Genomic DNA, 19,907 nt, shown 5'->3' with positions numbered 1-19,907 from the left:
AGTCCCTAGGCGCACTGGGGGGGGATGTTTATGGGTCGCTGCTCGGGACCGATGGAAGCTGTGCTGACTTTAATCAGCAGAGGAAACAAACGACATGTGGCCCTGTGTCGGGGGGGGGGGACAGTGTCCCATTTTGAATATCCCGCCCTGGCAGGTGACTCCGCAGCTCCACAGAGGCGGGGACTCGCGGCGCTCTCCCCGCCGCAACCCTCAGTCGTGTGTCGGGAGTCTCCGCTGCCACAACTCCTAACGGTGGAGCGGCTTTGTTAGAAGCAAACTTCGGCAATCAACGACGCTTTGTTAGTTTTACTTTTTTGCGGATAGCAGCCGACACCGAACACGTTTTGCCCGCGTCGAGCTCGTAGTTTTTTTTTTCGTCTAGTTTTGCCTTTGCCTCTGGAGATGTGCCGCGTGGAGGAGCGTTAAGCAGGAGCGGACCGCGCTGCGCACCGAAGCCGGGATGAGTGGGAGCTCCGCGGTGTCCGGCTCGGCACCTTGCCGCTTCGCCCACTACTTTGTTATTTGTGGGATAGACACAGACACTGGACTGGAACCGGATGAGTTAGCAGGTATGAGCTCTCATAGTTTAGTTTTTTAAATGTTATGTTAATAATAATGGGAAAAAAAAGAACAACAAAGTCACAAGTAGCGTCACCCCCAATGCTAATAGGGCATATTAGCTAATCAAGTGATTAGCTTCATCATGACACAAGCCAACATCTGTACACATTGTCAGCACCCTTAAGTAGCACAATCTACATTTATTTTTATTAGTGGTTTTCTCTACACAACTAGTATTCAAGGAATTGAGCAGAGCATGACGTTTAACCACAGTAAACAGTAGCAGCATGCTACCAGCAGGTTTGTTGACAGATGTGATGAGTGTGAGCAGCTCCTCTGGACCGGGCCACTGAAGCTTGATGTGCTTCTTGTGTGTTAATAGAGTGAAAATGAGCTGTGTCTTATCTGATCGAGGCTTCCTGTGCTCTGAGGCAAAGTGAAACAGGCTGCTGTTGAATAATCAGTGTCTTCCAGTGAAAGGCAGCAGTTTGAGATCACCTTTGCTCACATGAACAGCACACAGTGTCGTGGAGACGAGCTTCCAGTTTGCTCTGTGGTTGTTGGAATCACATTTAACAGTGGAATAAACCCTGCAAGTAAGGTTTTTGTTGAATCATACCATCACACATGACGATCAACTTGGAGCCTCGAGGCCGAGGTTCAGACTAGTAAATTGTGTGTGTGTGTGTGTGTGTGTGTTCAAAGGTGAACTGTGATTGCACATTTTTTCTGATGGTTTGACGAAGCACATAAAAAAAAATCAACTCTTTTTCCAGAGTTTGTGAGTGCTTTCGGTGTGTCTCTACGTGTTTGTGTTGCTTTCAGGCTGCGACGTGTCTCAGAGGTGACACTGATAAGCTTCCAGCATACTGTGTCCATATGCCCTGCTGTCTGCTCTGCTCACACTTGATGAGCTTGTGTAGAGTGTGTGCTTGTGTGTCAGGATCAGGTTAACAGTTAGCAATAGTGTTAAACTAGGTCTGCAACTGTTGATTGCTTTAATTATAGATAAAGCTGCTGGGTATATTCTTGACTAAATCATTCAGGATGGCTCCATTAATTGCCTTCGTTTTGTCAAACCAACCGTTTAAACCCGCAAACTGTTCGTATTGCCACAGAAGAAAGCTAACAAAATTTCCAAATCAGATACTATTCTGATGATCTAGTTCCCCATTGTCCTGTTGCCACTGCTGTAAACAAGTCTGTATGACATATCTTGTGTGTAATACGGAGACACGGGCGCAACACAAACTCTGTAGAACAGCATCAAAGTGAGTTGAGATCCTTCCATTGTGTTTTTTACTCTAAAACACTAATGCGCAAGTATAAATCAAGCTCTATGGGGCATTACGTCCACCAAGCTGCCCTCCCCCTTCCTTTATCATATGCGTCAGTTAGCCTCCACACTTTATTGGAGATCATTTACAATTCTGATGAGGCCTATTGCTGATCTCCCCCATGACGCATCCTCATCTTCTGTGTGACACTAATGCTGCCATTATTGATGTCCCCATGTTGCTTTAGCTGGTCCTTAAAGTTGCTTTTTTTCCCCTGTAAAGGGCACCCCACACTATCTTATACCCTGAATTGGTGGGAGACGTAATTGCAGTGACCCACATTAAGCACTGTACTATGCCTTTCCTTATTTTAGGCTGTGATTCCCCTCCTCCCTGCTCTTTGTGTGGCAGCATGGCCTTATTTCCCTCAGCCCATTGTTCTACTCATAGGGCCAGGCTTCCTGTAGACCTGCCTTGGGCTCCAACTTGGTTTTCAGTGTCTTCTCTGTCTTTATTTATGCTTCGTACAAATTCGGTATTTAACTTGTAATAATAAATCCTGAGATCTTGGTCTGGGTGAGAATGCTGATTAGCTTGTTTAATCCCCCCACCCTATAAATAGGCTCTTTGCCAGCCCAGACACCCACCCTGTATGTTGCCTCAGTGTTAGAGCTACATGCTGGCATGTATACAGAGCCAAAAATATTCCCTGCGTTCAAACACCAGATGCATTTGTGGTGTGCAGCATTGTGGAGCTGAAATATAAGAGGAGCGAAGAGCTAATCTGGGAAGGGAGATGTTTGGCATGCCACTCTGAAATGGAGATATGAGGTCAGTGCTGCTGCAGTGTGAGATGTCTGCCCCTTCTTCAGAGGTGACAATTGTTCAGTCAAGCTAAGCTGCTGCTGATTATAAATACCAATCACAAATGTAGTTTATGGAATTTAAGATAGGTATATCATTTGTTGCTTTTTGGGCAAAGTTGCGTCACATATGGGGCGGCAGTTAGCTCAGTTGGTAGAGCAGTTGTCGCGTGCAAGTCCTTTTACTTTATTATTTAGACTGTAAGATTAAATTGATAAATTATCCCATTAAAATAATTGAATAGTGAAGGCAGATCTAAATGAACAAGCTCCAGTAATGACTTCCTATCATCTGCTGCAAAGCAAAGCATCCACTGTTGTTTGCATGTATCGTTAAGGACATGCATGAACACACACACAGATGTGTGAAGACACAGGGGTGAGGCTGTGATCCTGATGCTCAGTTTCAGTTTGCACGTTTGTTCACTGTTGTCAGGTTTTCAACTCCCTCGAGAATCTTGCCAGTCAGTTTCAACTCTCAGCTCCAGACATTGTCCTCCTCCCCCTTCTTTGTCCTTTTTGAAGTCCTTTTTGTGCATCTGCTCTTTTCCTTTTCTGTCTGCATCCTTTACACCTCCCACTCCTCACACTGGAGTGTCAAGTCAGTTCTCAGCAACCCAGCAGCAACACTCCCGGTCATAATGGATCAGAAGTCCTTTTAGACGGAGATCCCAGCATATTGCTGTCAACTTGAACCTTCTTTATGAAACCTTTGTTAGTTACACTACAGCAAACAAAGGTTTTCATTGAAGTCAACTGTTGCAACTCACAAGCAGCTGAGGCATGATGGTTAACCTTTTGGCAACATTATAATATACATTTACTATTATATATATTGTGTATCATAAACTGTATAATATATTCTATTGTGCTTTTTTCTTAGTACAGTCCTGTTAATCATTATTACAAACCACAGTGCTGTGTTTTGACACCTTATAAGCGTTAACCACATCAACCTGTTTCAGACTTTCAGACACCCCCATGCATTGTTTTAAAAACAATAATTGGTCTTAAACAAAAAGTAAATGAGTTAATGGAACCTCTGGGGGCACTGGCTCACCGCTTCCTAGCCTGGGTGCCATCAAGACTATTAAGACCAGTAAAGGTTTGCTCTTTCTAAAAGTTTTAACATGTCTGTTTCAGGGTTGATGTGATAAGTCAGCTCTAAGGAGATGAAGTCCTATACTATCTCGGCCTCTCTTGCTCCTGTGATAAACTAATATTTTCATATTTGCTTCAGTCTTTAGTTTGTACTTTACATATGAGATGGTACTAATGTGACTTTGGCTACTATCGAAACAAAAAAGTTAGATTAAAGATTAGATAAAATACTGGACTGGTTTTCTTTTTCTTTTCTTTTTTTAAACATCTCCTAAGCTTTGAAATAATTTTGGCTTTGATTATTTCAATTAACTTGACAGCACTTGACTTTGTTTCCTGAGATTTATGTGATTTATAACCCCAAAACCCACCTGTATGGAGCTTGCCAGCCAGTTTAACTTGAAACTCTTTTGGGAGTATACTGCTTTCAGTGTGTCAGTCTGACAATATTTATATGGTAGTTAATTTTCACTTTGTTCAGGGAGAGTGGAGCACAGAGGTATAGCACAGCACACAAAGGGATTGGAGCAGCTAAAGCTCTCTCAGGGTCCAGCCATCTGTCCTCAGACACACACACACACCAGCCTGGGAGTCCGTCATCACAAAAGCTGCACACTAACGCTGCAAACGGATGTATGCTAATGATGACTGACACACGCCCCTATTAATTCATGCCAACAATGCCATGTCTGGGTAATGGACAGATAATAGTTTATAGGACATAAGTAATAAAATCTGGTTTGTCGTAAATGATGAACTGAATTATGTCCTGTTGATCTCAACATTGTATTTGCTACATGATAACTTCACCTTTGTTCCATCAGCTTTTGCCACACACTCGAGCATCTTTATACTTGACTCTTTCTTCCGTGATCATTGGTTCTTTCTTCCTCATCCGCCTCTGCATTTTGTCCCCCTCACTCAATATTTCTTGCTCTGCTAGCTCAGCCGAGCTGTTGTTAAGCCTGTTAGAGTAATCCATTCCGACAGTTCCTCCAGGGTACGCTGAACGCATCGCTGTAATATAACACACCACCAGGCCAACCACTGTCTCCTCCACAAACACGCACGCACACATGTATGATGCTCATAACCATGACCTTGTACAGCAAAGACTTCTGTCTTTCTTTAAAGCCATTTACTAGAGATTGTTATTGACTTTTGACTTGATGTTTTGGCCTCACTGGAAAAGTAAAGGTTGCATGAATTGGCTTCCATTTGAGTTTAGCTTCCCAAACTTAAATGAAAACAAACAAATACAGGAAATACAGTAAAATAGAAGCTGAAATGAATGAAAGTCCTGCACAGTTTCAAACATATGAAACTCCGAAGAGCTTCTGATTCAACTGTGAAGGGGATTCTAAGACAGTTGGACAAGCACATAAGGGTTTAAGTCCCTCCTCATTTGGCTGTAATTGGTAAATTATGCTGGGGTGTATACCATCAACTGTGAATAGCAGTGAGCAGCTGCTCCAGAGACAATGGCAAGAATCAGTTAATATATTAGATTAAGAACAGCAAAGCTGAGTATGTGGCATACAAGACCAGAATCTTACAGCACTGACTATAGACACATACTTCCCCGACTGTGGGAAGACGGCTGGCGGCCAACAATAGATGTTTGTCACCTAAAGTATGTTTTGTTGGTTTTAAGTGGAGGTCTTGACAAAGCCTCAAACCTACTTGTCATCTGTCTGACAGGATGTTGAGTGGTAGAGATGTGTAGTGTAAACCTGTAGGAGAGGCCATGCTTTTCTAGTTAAAGTTCAGAGGTCTAGGGATAACGTGGGGGTGGGTAGTAATGATGGATTGTTTGCCTTTGGGAGTCGGGGAGACCTGTCAACCTCAGAGGATGCCGTGAACTGCTGCTGACCACTTGCATGCCTTCCCGTCTCTGACAGCAGAGTGAGCAGTTGATCTTGGGAGGTGCGGGCAGCCTTTTCAGAGCCCCTCCCTCACATTGACTTCTGACCCTGAGCTCCATATGTTAGGTCTCTATGCGAGAGGAAGGGGGACAAAGAAACCAGAGGGAGCTTGGGGGTTGTTTTCACTTCTCATAGGGGCACTTACACATAAAGAGAGTTGGAGAAGGTCAAAGATAGCATGAAACATAGTCAATAAGACTAAGGCACCTGAAGGTAATAATGTTTGAAGGCCAGATCACTTGCATTTATGGTTTTTGTGATATGTGATATTTGTGTAGAGTATGAAAAACTGTACTTGAGGAAGAAATCTAACAGGTAGCTAGTATGTGTAAGTAGGTAATTAGGTGCCACTGCAGTTTCATAATAATTACATCAAAAACAGAATACGTCAGAACAGAAAAATGTAGATGAATAATACAGAAGTACAGAATAGAGTCATAATAGTAGTAATACATGATGATGATGATGATGAAACCTAATTAGGGAGGTGAGATACAGTAGATAAGAAGGTGTGAATGGCCTTAAGTTCAGATATCAGTTATCTGGGTCACTTTTGTGACGTTTGTTGGGAGTGATGGAGGCCGAACTCTGACCACAGGACAAAGGACCTGCAGCATTGTTCCTCCATACACCACAGATAGGAACAGCCTCATTTGGCCGTCCACCCTTACTAGTTGGAAACCCTCTGGGTGAGCCAGGCCCTGATGATTTGTCCATATTATTCAGAGGTTAGAGGTCATTTGTCAGCGGTTCACCTTTACCTCCTCAGCTCCTGATGCATGTCATTGCTGGTGGATTTGAGGTCTCTCTCCTGGGAGCAGGTCTGTGTATTGCAGAGCTCATAGGTAATAGCAGGTTAGCTGTTGCTGTGTGTAAACAATACTGTTTCCAAGTAACTTGTGCCTCCTGACACAGTCACAAAAACTCCTCACACAAATGGATCAGAACAATCCCAGTTCACATCTTTTGTAACCTCATAAAAATCACGATTTGGCAAGAGGACAGCCATTTATCAATATTTACTATTAGCTTAGGGATGAAATGTTTAGTGGTACTCATTCCATAATTTATCCTTAACCCCTAGTAGCTGGCCTTCTTCTATGTGAAAAGGTTGAGTGTATCATTTGCTGTTTACTCTTGAAGGTGTGTGTGTGTGTGTGTGCGCGCGTGCACGCTTGCACGCTTGCGTGCTTGCACTCAGGCCAAGCCAACACTTGACACTGCTGAATCTCATGTGTTGGCAAGAACCTGGAATTACAGAAGTACATTTAAAATATTTACTATAAAAACAATGAACACTTAGAAGGGGTAAAAGCGAGATGCAGGGAGGCTGTGACTAGAGGGGGAAAACTGCCCGGATTCCAACCACAAAAGAAACATGTAATACCTGACTTCCCGTGGACATACAGCCAACATCGCTGTGAGAGTGTGGAGGTTGGTGTTATGTCAGGCAGGCTCTAAATCTTCTTACATAACTGTGATAGGCCCCACAGCAGTAACTAAGGCCCCTTATGACAGATTAGAGCCTGCGTGGTACAGGGGCCTGGCTGCTTACTGACATCCATCACTTCACTGTGAGGCATGCTGGACATTGGATCAAACTTCATAAACAGTCAGATTATCACACAGCTGAATGATTTGAATTCTTATATAATTATTTCTCTGGTTAATGATAAGTAAGAGTAATTTAACATACAAAACCAGACTGCCTCCTCTTACTAGATCTGATAAGGTCTCACTTCATTAACCAGCAAGAGTGCTTTCATACATACAGGCTTTAGTTTGCATGCAGGCACTATAACGAAAAAATCAATAATCAGCGAGATGACCAACCCGTGTTAACATTCGTTGTGAAATCATCTTTCTTCTGTCACACAAACATTTTTGTGTGATGTGACGTGATGCATTTTAGTACGTTTGGATTTTTCTCAGTGTGAAAAGAAACCAAACCAAGAGGAAAAAGTCATCCACTGATTGGTCCCAGCAGCAGAGTGTTAGTACTACAAAGCAACAAGTGGATGCTACTATAGAAAAACATTTTGTCTGTTTTAAGTCTGGCTGGTCATACCAACCTGTTGTAGAAGGATAAGAAGGGCAGGCTGTGTGTGTGTGTGTGTGTGTGTGTGTGTGTGTGTGTGTGTGTGTGTGTGTGTGTGTGTGTGTGTGTGTGTGTGTGTGTGTGTGTGTGTGTGTGTGTGTGTGTGTGTTTGTGTGTCCAACTGGTTAACTGGACTTTGTTCAACCACTGATTGAGTTCCAACTCATCCACTGACCTCTGGTCTGTGTGATAAGGCTGGGTAAACAAAGCATGACCGCTATTAGATAAGCTAACGTATGTCATATTACTCTTTTCAAACTTGTTTTGAACTCCATCCCCCCTTCTTTGCCTCTTTTGTTTCATCTTCACCCCCCTCTGGCAGTACATACATGCCATTAAGCCGAACACCCTGTTCGCCTGCACAGGACAGTGAATACAGTGAATCAGATCAGCGATGTGTGTAATAAAGCCGCCTAGTCACAGCCTCCCTCTGCTGCAGCAGAAAAAGGCTCCCCGAGCTCTCTTTAAACAGCCTGGCAAACTGCTCCCCGGGGCCCAACACATGCACTCAAACATACACACAGCAGTGATGAAAGGCAGTGCCATCAGCCATAACTGTCCAAAGTGTAATGGTGTTGGGGTAACTGATACGAAGGACATCAGCCTTGTTGACTGACAGTCTGTGAACAAATGTGAATGTGTTGTTAGGCTGACAGAGCCAGACATGAAACACAGTTTAATTCAAGGTTATTTGCAATTTGTCCTGTTTACATATCGTTTCAGATATAACCTGGATCTTCAAACATATTTCTAAGTCAGGGCTTCGTATCTTGTAGTCTAGTAAGTCTAGTAAGTGTGCAGAAGCTTTTTTGATATGCACATTTTTTAAATACCCATTACTAAAATAAATTCATATTCAGTGTATCAGCTCAGCTCACCTCTTGCTCAACAATGTCTGAGTTATGGAGAGGTACCTGGGTCCAAGATGGTTGATTTTTGTAATGTTTGTTGGCCTTGTCGCCTTGACTAACTCTAACCATGCTGTTTCCAAGTGAATAATTTCCAAGACATTATCAGATATTGGAAAACGTTCCGACAACTAGGATCACTGGGATCAAAACACCCATTTAAATAAATATTTGATTTGGAATTAGTGTGTAGGTTACACTTAATTCAATTCAATTTCAATTCATTGTGTAAGTCTGAACCTGGGTCACGTTTACACATGGCCCAGAAGAAGTCCTCTTTCCTCCCCTGAAAACAACATGAGGTTATGTAATTGTGACACTGGTTGGGACATTGGTGGACTTGTCAAGGCAGATTAGAGAAACTCAACAGCTATTTCTGAACCACAGGCTTGGATTGTTTATCCCATCAGAGTGAAATGTGGCAGCACAGCAGAAATGAGGAAATCTCACAGCAGGTGTTCTTACATGAGGGATGGAGCATGTCTCTGTTATAAAAGTTTCCTTCCTCCCTACTCTAGGTTTCCAAGATCACGTCACTGACATCTTTATGATATGTCCTGAAATATCGAAGAGTTGACTGTCAGCCTATTAAGCATGTTAAATCTGTGGCAGACCTGTCAATGAGAGAGAGACCTCTTTAAATGACTGTTTAGCTTAGCAAATCACTGCAAGGGATGAGGAATGGACCCAAGTGCCATTTACAATTTCCTGTCAGACATACCCTGGATGAGAACTAACTTGTGGTGAACAAGAGTGGCGTGAGAATAAAAAAAGAAACACTTCCAAATGCCCCTTTGTTTAAAGTTTCTATATCTGCAGCCAGTTTTCTTTTGAGTAATGATATTTTTTAGTCACACTTTTTGATGGAGACAGAGGTGGCATGAGGCAACACAACAGTCGTTTTAAGTCGCCTCTCTTCACGATGAGCATGAGCACTTCATAGATTAGAAACACGAGTATGATGGTTGAGGCGATTCAAACTTTTGGATGTAATCGCTCCAGAACTTTCTGTCAACTTCAGCTTTTCCTCAGTCCTGTGAGTGCGTGCAGTGAAAGGACATCTTCTCCTCCCAGCGTCTTCCTTTTGCCTCTCATCTCTCCGTTCACATTATGTCAGCCCTCCTGCTTCAAGGCTCAAGTATGGGACATATGGCTGAACAGTCTTACACAACTGCTCTCAATGCTCATACTTTATAGGGGCATTTTTAAAAAACATGTCTCTGTCTGTCACTCTCTGGTACTCTGTCTTTATTTCTCTCAAGCAGTTCTCTTTCTGCTGGACTCTGTAGTAGCCAATTATGAAACATCACTACTATTGTGTATGACCTGTCAATCCCCCACCCTGCACTCACGTGGTGTTGTGTAGAGGGCTAAAGGGCCTGCTCAAAGGCAATGCTATTAACTTTGGGTACAAATGGAATGATGTAACCACTATCCTACAGGGACTCTTTAGTGTTTTGTGCTACAGTAGTCACAGGGGTTTGCTATGAAGACAAAACAGCATTTAGGAAGGCAAATAATTTCACTGAAAGGGGTTGAGGAGCTAAAGAGAGTACTCTCTACACACTGTGAGATGATAACACATTCACATCCAGCTGGAGCAACTGATTTACATGTTTAAAGTTTATTAGTTTTAGTCACCACAGCAGCATCTGTTTTGGCTTTTGTCAACGTCAATCTCGAGGTAAACAGCTTGCTAATCTACCAGGAATGTGTGCTGAAATGTAATTGGCCAATGCTGTTGGGGTTCGTAAAAAAAGTAAAATCTGGTTCAGCACAAACTTTTGTGAATGCCTCGCAAAATGTGAAAAAGTGCAGTTCGCACCTGTGCCGACGCCACGGGTCTGTCTCCTTTTTGAGGAAACCCTGACCTAGCCACCTCCTTTCTCACCTCCTTCCACTCACTCTAAAGTCCTCACAAAGACAGAAATCTTATAGGTTATTTTGAAAGGCTAAGTCATCTCACTGCATACCGTGGAGGCTATTTTCAGTGGCGGATGAATCCACCTTTGCTGCTTTTTTTTTTTTTGTGGCAGCAGGACAGTGCATTTGGGACTGAGTCAAGGTAAGCTTGTGTAAGAAACACTAAGTGCAACCGTGTGGTTCACTGATGTTTGGCCACAGGCTTCTTAGAGCCACTGCAGGCGAGATACTGTCTTCAGGGCTTTAGGTCTGACTGTGGATGTATGTGCATAGAGCCTGGTTTGTGCATCTAACTGAATATCTTTGCTTACTGTCTGTGCCTTTGTGTGTATGTGTGTCTGTGTTTCTGTGTGTGCAGGCATTTTGCTGAACAGTGCTGAGAAAGCCTTCTTTATTTCTGCAGACTTTACCATAGAGAGAGGAGATCAAAGGAGGCTGAGTCAAACCTTTAGTCCTCCTACAAGCACATTGAACCTTCTCACAGTGCACTGATTTGATTCGGGGGGGAGAAAGAATTTGAATTATTATTGTTTTATTTTATTTACACATGGTTGATTATTCAAGGCAAAGTTCAAAGGTAGTGTGTACTACACCAGAATAAGAGCCAGGTCCAAGGGCAACTGTCATCAGCTGACCCGTTCCCTTCACTACACAACTGTTCCTTCTACAGTTGTGTATTGAAGATTCAGCTACATTCATCATGTCTGCTTTAAAACGCCAAAGTTCCGTCCGAGTGATGAAATGTTAGCTCATCCGACTCTGCAGTTGTCCACTCTCTGTCACTTTCTCTTTCTCTACCGTCTACCTTGCTCTGGCACCCTTGTTTTTCCTGCTCATCTCCCACATCTTGCTGCCTCGCTGTTTCTCAGCATCACTGCAAGGCTTTGATCTGTCTTTCTCTGTCTCTGCAAGTCATCCCTTATTGTGGATTTCTACATCTTTCTGAGCAAAGCCAGCCACTCTCCCTTCATTTAGACAAATGGGGGCTATGTTGATGCTGCTCTAGTCGCCTCTGCTAACAAAGGTCATGTTTTCATCCTCCTAGTTTCGGCTGCAAACATTTAGTTGAACATAAATTAACTCTAAAAAGCCTCATTAATGCAGTGATGACAGCAGCTACCCAAGCCTGACTGACACACCTGTCTGCCTTTATAATAGACCTGTACATGCCTTTTCTCTCAGATTGACACATGGCCAACAGGCACATCAGCACCTGGTTATAGCCCTGCAGCTGCTGTGATGCCAGCTGTTCTTAGCTGACGCACATACAACAGCTCAGACAGCTACTTCCTGTCTGCTTGACACAGTTATTCTTCATGATAAAACAAATGTTTCAGTAAATGTTATCATATTTCTTTCATGTTTTCCATTGCGTGAGCGTTCCGTCCATCTCCAAATATTAACTACTATCTTGATCCCCATGGGGAAATTGTTGGTGGACAGTGCACAGAGACCAAGAAATTAACCAATTTAAAGATCGCAAGGGGAAGTTTCTGGAAAAATTCAGCTTCAGCAGGCAAATTGAATTTTTTATTTATTTGTTTTTCACTGCCTTACACTATTATGCGTGAATTGGCAGCAGAGTACTGGTCTTCCTCGCAGCCAGCCTGCTGCCACAGTTGTGTCATGGGTAAAGAATGCTGGACACTTGCCACACTGTGGCGGCTGCAGCTTAACAGGGATAAAAGGACGTGCAGGGGACATTTTCCCCTCCAAATCCCTCAGTGCATGGACGTGACCGTGTGTTTTTATCCTTTTCGCTACACACGATGTAAGCGGTTCCTCCTCTTCCTTCATTGCTGATTTGATTCCATATAGTGATGGTTATCTGTGCTTCTTTCACCAGTCACTACTCAGAGAGCTTATAACAAGGTGTAGATAAACAGCAGCTGCTAATCTGCTTATACACTCAGGTGACAGTGAGTTAGGGCACAAAAGCCTCCAGTAATGAAAGGACCCAGGGGAGCAACCAGAGCATGTGCCTGAATGAAAATGGGTCGACCACGCTCAGCAAGTCCCCCTACAGCCTCTTTTTTCCTCGGCCTTCTCTTATCTCCCTGCTCTTCTTTAGTTCTCTCCCTCTTCACCATCTTAAAGTGAAGAAAAGAACCAAGTAGGGTCTGGCAGCATGGCACAGTAATGACATCACCACTGCAGCATCCTGTGGCAGGCCAGTAGAGGCCTGAATAGGACTTATAGAGCCAGCTTAGCCTGGGCACTGGGACACTGGGCCATTGTAACTCAAACAGTCGTGTTTCTTCTCTCTTAAGTGGAGTGATATGTGTTTAGGGGATCTGCTTTTTGGCCCTAAAAAGTATGTTCTTTTCCTAACTGCAGAAGCAGCATGGGTTTTTCTCCCCGATTTATGTTCAGTGCACTACGCAAAGTGTCGGGTCATAATTGTCAGTATTATTTCTTCAATTTTACAACTCCACTAAAGGGCTGGACGTTTTAATTCAGTGAGCAGATACAAAGCGACTTACAAGTGAGTTACAAAGCACACTAAATATCTAAGAAATATAAAGTGCTCTAGGAAGAGCTGATTCAATTACATGGGGTGTAAGACAAAAAAACAAACAAATATGCAACACGTGGCCTTTGTATTCAGAAGATTCCTGTCTGATTGTAGAAGTGACACGATTGTACACAAACAACTGAATGCAGCAATGCATGAAATTTATTCACAACTCTAAGCATCTTTGCACATTTGCGTGAACTGTGTTGAAACAGATGTGAGGTTTCTGAGGCGGTGGCTTGTTTAGCCTCATGTACACACGTTACTTCTGTAGCTATTGTGTGTACACTGCAGCTGGCTCTTGTCTTTGTGCCCACAATGCATTGTTGCTTTCACACATGAGTGACTCTGCGCATCGGGGGGGATGATTTAATATATTCAGCAGGTATTCAGCATATGCACAGACAGATGCTTTTGAAGTAGTGCAGGGCACACAAGCCCCAGGGTTTGTGAATAATGTCGGCTGCAGCCCACCTTTCAAATCCATGAATACAGCGGCTGTACTTTTGTGGTGCAGGTGAAGCGCTGACAGTGTTGTCTCTCAGTCGGCCGACTACTGTCAAGTCTGCTCAGTCTGCCTCTGGAGGACTCAAGCACACACACACGCATACGTACATAGTGAATCAACTGCACAGCCCAACCTGCAGTGAGGCAACAAAGCCTGTCTGTCAATCTTGCTCCTAGACTCCCTGAGTCCACACACACACACACACACACACACACACACACACACACACATGCTGATCATCACACACACTCCAAGAGAATCCGTCAGGGCAACAGGGTCCACATGCATTATGCATTAGGGTCTGGGGACAATGTATGATTAGTTCCTCAGTGTTTCTTGCATTTTTATCTGCATGTGTGCATCTGTGTGTGTTGTTATTGGGCATTTTAACTTTAGCATGCTCAAGTGTGCTTGGGTGAGCTTTATGCTTTATCAATATAATAATAGGAATAATAATAAAAGCTGTCTCAAACTCATTTTTATTGTGTTGATATGTGTATGTGTAAATACAGACTAATGGATATGTATTCTGGGGATGTCCTCCTGGGGCCAATTGTATGTAATTAGAAGCACATTAAGTGATTTGGTGGCTCTAATGATGCAGTGTGTGTCACATAATACCACACCCTGACACTTAGAGTGGGAAACCCCTCCTGTTACTCATGGCAATGACCTCATTATTGTGATGATTGTCACAAGAAATATCTTCTTCACCTCAGAAACGTTATAGTTTCAGGTGGCGCGTCATGAGTCGTGTGTCAGGTTCTCAGTAGAAACCGCAAGACCCGCTGACGACCAGAAGTGTGTTTATTAGGAGAGTGGATAGATCAAGGCAGAGTATGAGACGTGCACCCGCAGGCTGCAATTGATCTGTTGTTGCTGAACTCATCCGGCTGCCGCTGCTGCTGCTGCTGCCGCTGCCGCTGCTGCTGCTGCTGCTGCTGCTGCTGCTGCTGCTTTGCAATTCAATTTGGCAGGCAGCAGCAAGGGCTGTCCAGAGGGGCCCAATCAGCTCTCATCCCCTATTTTCACTCTCATTCACATTCACAGTTACATGGTAAAGGCTAGAGTAAGCTCATGCTTCTCCGTTGGTTTATGTAAACATCTATTCAAACCTAGGAGGCTCACTTGCTCACCTCCCAAATCTCAAAAATGTATTGTGCAGAGCTGTACATCCAGCGAACCATACCAACCATATTGGTTGGCGTCGCGAAGGTACTGGGAATTGAAATAAAATGAAAAGAAGACAAAGTAATAGTAAAGTAGATCGAGCAGCTACAGGAGCAGCTAGCAGATGATGTCTTGCCCCTGTTGTTAAGCTCCTTTCCATTGAAACATTGAGTGTAGTGACTAATTTATTCCAGTTTTTGTATTTAGTCTACTTCTTTAGAAAGCTGTGGTTTTTAAACACAACACCAGCAATAGTGGTAGTCTGACAATGTAACCTGCATACTTCTGATTACATGCAGAAGAGCATAATTCCACCTTAAGTCTCTTGGAAATGAACGGTAATGAATTTAGAGAACCCAATGAGGTGTGTGTGTGTGTGTGTGTGTGTGTGTGTGTGTGTGTGTGTGTGTGTGTGTGTGTGTGTGTGTGTGTGTGAGAGTGAGACAGATGTTGCCCAGTTTATGTGGCTGCATTAATCTCTGTGCTGTAATCCCATTAAAAAGTAAAAGTCAGGGATAAAAACCTCACATGGAACAAATCACATGTGCACACACAGAAGATACAAACCCACACGTTAGTATTAGAAATGTAACAGGCTCACACTAACAGGTTTACTTATGAATGCCTGCATATTCTATAAAAATCAAGCTATCTGGTTGTTTTTAATAAAAGTGGTCATAGTTACTGTTTATGAAAAAGGCTCCATCATACTGAAAAAAAATGAACTTGCATTTGCTCAGCTGCAGCAGTGAAATCACAGTGGGAATTGATGGTGTTAATGAGAGTATTCAGATCCGATTCAGAGCATTCAGATCTCTGCATCAGCACGGAGTCCCACAGGATTTTGGGGTTTGGGATTAACACTGATTCACCAGCGTAATTGCTTTTGTTTGCCCTGGTAACGTCGTGCATGTTATTGCTTTTCTCATTTTCATCACATCGCCATCTGTGTGATTAAGTCCTCTGTAGTTTCCAGACACAAAGTCTTTTGTATGATGCTGTTTGTCTCAGCTTTACTTAACCAGAATACCACAGTGGCGTAGGCGCCACACACATTTCTATGTGCACATATCTACACATATCAAATTGATTACTCAAGTTGTGCATCTGTTATTATGAGACAGGGTTGTGATGCTGCATGCTCATGGACCTTCAGCCCTGCTTCTGGGGATGGTTAGGGCAAACACTGGTATGTACCAGGGTGTGTGTGTGCGCAAAAGAGAGAGGGAGAGAGAAAGATGTGTGTAGAGAGTAAATCTAATTACTAAAACACTATTTAATCTCTGTGCACATAGTGAAAGGGATTATCAGGACTGAGCTGGAGGGATATCAGAACATCAATACCATTTAGATGTTAGCTGAATTTAAGCAGCATCAATAGTAAATCCATCGTCTTCAGTATCGTGTACACTGAGCTCCAGCACATAATGTAGACCACTAACTAGGCAGCTTAACGCTGACACTCATTCATCTTCAGGTGATTACAATCACTCATTCAAACTTTTTGATTTACCTGTAGCAGGAGGATTAGTTCTATTTTCACAGTATAAGCAAAATGTACAGTTTAGTGTGTTGTGTGTTGTTGTTGAGTGTGTGTTTCAGTGTGGTGTTGACTGTGAACATTTTAGTATAAAGTGTGTAGAATGAAAATAGGCAGATAAGAGTGAACAGTGCCAGTTGGAGGTTCAGTGATGTAATGATTAGATAATGCCAGCAGCGCTGTAGTGTGGATTTCCTGTCACCCAGCAGTTCAGCAGCTTCCTCACTTCTGACTTATCCATCATCGGAACTGCCAGACACCTCACCTCACATCACATCGCAGAATGACTGCTAAGACTTTCAGGCGCCACAGCAGGTCCTGCGGTGTAAGAGGGGAAATAGAATGTATTTATTCTCACTGCCTGTTGTTCACCGAACTGAAGCTGCAGTAAATGACCAATGATCACTCACAGCAGGTGTCTTAAAGTTAGTGAACATAGCAACATATAGACACCTGGGCAGAGTGTGCACTTGAGTCTATTTTAAGAATTTACCAGCTGCATAATGACCTTGAAATCCAAGCCCCTGCTGTTTGCATGCAGCACTGAGTTAAGACTGGACAGAGGAAAGGTTGTGCATGCGCAGTCACATACACAGCCAGCACTTATTTCTTTCCTCACAGTCTGGTGCCAATCAATCAGCGCAGAATTTCAATTAAATCCATCCATTCAGATGTATAACACATGGTATACTTTATGTGGAGTGGAGATACACAGCCTGTGGACTTTCTCCTGTATTCTGAGTATGAGACTATTCTTTAAAGAATTTAAATAAAAAAGTATTTGCATCTAGCTGCGTAACAAGCAGTGTTGCGAGTGTAAAGTACCTTATTCTCTCTCTGTTTTTGGTTTTTGCATGTGGAAGATACTGATTAAGACATTTAATCTTTAGCCTGGAGACCCTGATCTTAACAGCAGAGAGGTTCTCACAGGGATTACTCTGCTGTCTCTATGCTCACATTGTACATCCATCAGAAGATGGGCTAGATTGGCTTGTTTGTATTCTGCTGTAATCGAGACACTGGAATCTGCTAAATATGGCTACATTCAACAGTTTTACACACCACATCGTGATTATCTCACAGTTATGAGTTGTGAAAACACTTGAATGATGTCATGTAGGAGTCATTGCAGACCCATACTAGGGTCTATATATATTGCTATATTGCTACAGTACAGATAAATATACTAATAGACTCACTCATTATTTATATTTTTAACGTTTTAAGCAATAATGAATGTCTGCTTTTCGATTGTAAAATATGATGCATTTACATATAAATGTGAACTCTGTCATCTCTAGTCTTTGTCTGGTTGGTAACCATGTTTGAAACTGTGATTTGCTGCTCCTGGAAAGGTTTTTCTGTGCAAATGCTGCTGCTTGGTTTGACTCCAAATAGCTGACTGCTCACTAACACTGAACCACAAGCTACTACTTCACTCATAACTCCATCATTAAGACAGACTCTGACATTCATTGAAATTCTTTCACCGTGTTTTGTATCTCTGAAATGGCACCTTGTACTCCCTAACCAAATATTAAGTTGAGTCTCTGGAAGGCTCAGAAGGGGGTGTAATACTTTGCAGATGATGACCCACAATTTATATCAAATACGTATGTGCATTTTGTGACATTTGCTTTTCATCATCAGGCCATTTTTTTCCATAATTGCACTGGTTATAAAAAAAATAACACCAAAGTAAAAAGTGCCATTTCAAAATACCAAAACGATAACAGTTTTCCCCATGTGTGCTACATCTTAAATGTCAATGCTCTGTTGTAAGTATGAAACTGTATGTGTCATGTTCATGCTCTACTCATTCTCATGCATTTATTAATTTGCTTGTCCGTGTGTATTTGTTTTGACATTGCTCTGTTTTTCTTTCTGTTTTTTTGTTTGTTTTGTTTTGTTTTTCTCCATGTTTTTCTGCATGTGGCTCGTCCATAGCTTTATACCAATGGCTAGAAGCAGACCGCCAAGGCAGGGATCCAGATACTGCAGCCACAGGTAAACGCTTCATCATAACAGAGTGCTACACCTCACCCTGTCTGCATGCATGCCTGCTTTTCCTGCTCTCTTATCCAGCACATTCTTTTTAGAAGAAAGCTGAAAACTACTACAAAGTGAAGTATTGCTGGGATGGTAGCAAGGTATTGCCATCGCTCTACACAGGTGGATGCCACATTGCAGTAAACGTAATGAACTAAAACCAAATAAAAAGTGTGGTTATGCACTTCACTACCTTGGAGGTTACCATTGAGCTAACAAGTGAAGCTTAACTTCTAAACCTGGAAATGCAACCAGCTAAAGTATGTGAACCCTACCCCAAGCACTTGATGCAAAAGCCATCCCCACAGAGCCAGCTTACCACAGTCAGTCTGTCTGTCCAAAGCTTAAATCACTTCTATTGTCTATGTGTATCACTGTGCCTCCGCCACTTCCACCTGGATTACACCCTTCATTCCCTTTCATCTGCTTAGTCTTTCTCTCTCTCTCCCTCCCTCATTTCCTGTCTCCATTGTACAGTATTTAGGTCAACTTTCTCTGAGCTTGTTATCCAAATCAGTCCTTATCGTTTTCCCTGGTCGTAGCTGACTGTTTTTCCTTCTCCCCACTGCTCATCCAAACCCGAATGAAAGAAGTTCCCTCATGTTGTTTTCTTCTCTCAACCTTCTCTGACCTCGGCTTAATCATAAAGTGGCTCAAAGAGTCGACAGTCAATACACCAGAACCCCTGTGCACGTATCTGAAATCAATGCGGGATTGTCCCCGCCTTGTAGTCATTGAAAGGAAATGAAATGTGGATTGGATTAGTGGTGAGATTTAATAGCCCACAGAGAGTCATCACTGAGCTGCAGATTCGACCCCAGGATGAGAAGCACCTTCAGCCCTAAAGGGGCTCAGCAAGTTTTCAAGCTGCTGGTGTGCCCTGCAGCACAATTATTATTGTTGTTGGAAGTGGTGTTGGATAAATAACAATTCACATTATTATTATTATGATTATTCTTTTATTTTATTTTTTATTGTTATTTCATACAAATTATAAAACATATTGTCTATCTTTTGCTGGTGGTATACATGAGGTACTGCAGGCCTTGCACACTTCAGTTGTGTAACTGAAGAACCTCTTCATTGTTCTTGGAGAATCTGAGATACTGCTAGGCTGTGGAGCTAGGTAAGATGGTGTGTTTTTTAACACATTGGCTTCTGATATGGTTTTGCCTTTTGGATGCTCATTGGCAAGAGGAGGTGCACCATTCAGCGAGTAAGTGTGTGTGCTGATACGGGGGAAACGGATCAGTCCAGCTGACAGAGAGGAATCTCACGTATGCAGTCACAGTGGCTGTTAGTGAGACACACCATCCACAGAATCACATGCTGAACATGAGCTCATCTTCACTGTGCTGTCTTTTGTCCTCTTTTGTCCTGGTCCAAACTACTGAGCTCTTTGTCCTTTTTCTCCACAACTTGGCATGGTCACGTTTTTAGATATTTATACTTACATCTGGAAAAATGTA

General features: G+C 42.8%; 1 protein-coding gene across 5 annotated transcripts in view; it reads left to right on the top strand.

Annotated features, from left to right (window-relative positions):
- Positions 1–219: 219 nt before the first annotated feature.
- Positions 220–19,907, top strand: part of dennd5b (DENN/MADD domain containing 5B) — a 45,105-nt gene continuing 25,417 nt past the window's right edge. For 3 of the 5 annotated variants that reach the window (XM_026362147.1, XM_026362146.1, XM_033325859.1), the window contains exons 1-2: positions 220–569; positions 18,337–18,396. In XM_026362147.1, the coding sequence (XP_026217932.1) occupies positions 461–569; positions 18,337–18,396 (169 nt within the window). In that variant the 5' untranslated portion in view covers positions 220–460. The remainder of the gene's footprint in view (positions 570–18,336; positions 18,397–19,907) is intronic. The other 2 variants (XM_026362150.1, XM_026362149.1) reach the window with 1 other exon arrangement.

Source organism: Anabas testudineus, chromosome 23 (genome assembly GCF_900324465.2).
Source record: "Anabas testudineus chromosome 23, fAnaTes1.2, whole genome shotgun sequence".
Taxonomy (NCBI): domain Eukaryota; kingdom Metazoa; phylum Chordata; class Actinopteri; order Anabantiformes; family Anabantidae; genus Anabas; species Anabas testudineus.
This window is presented reverse-complemented; position numbering and strand designations above follow the sequence as displayed.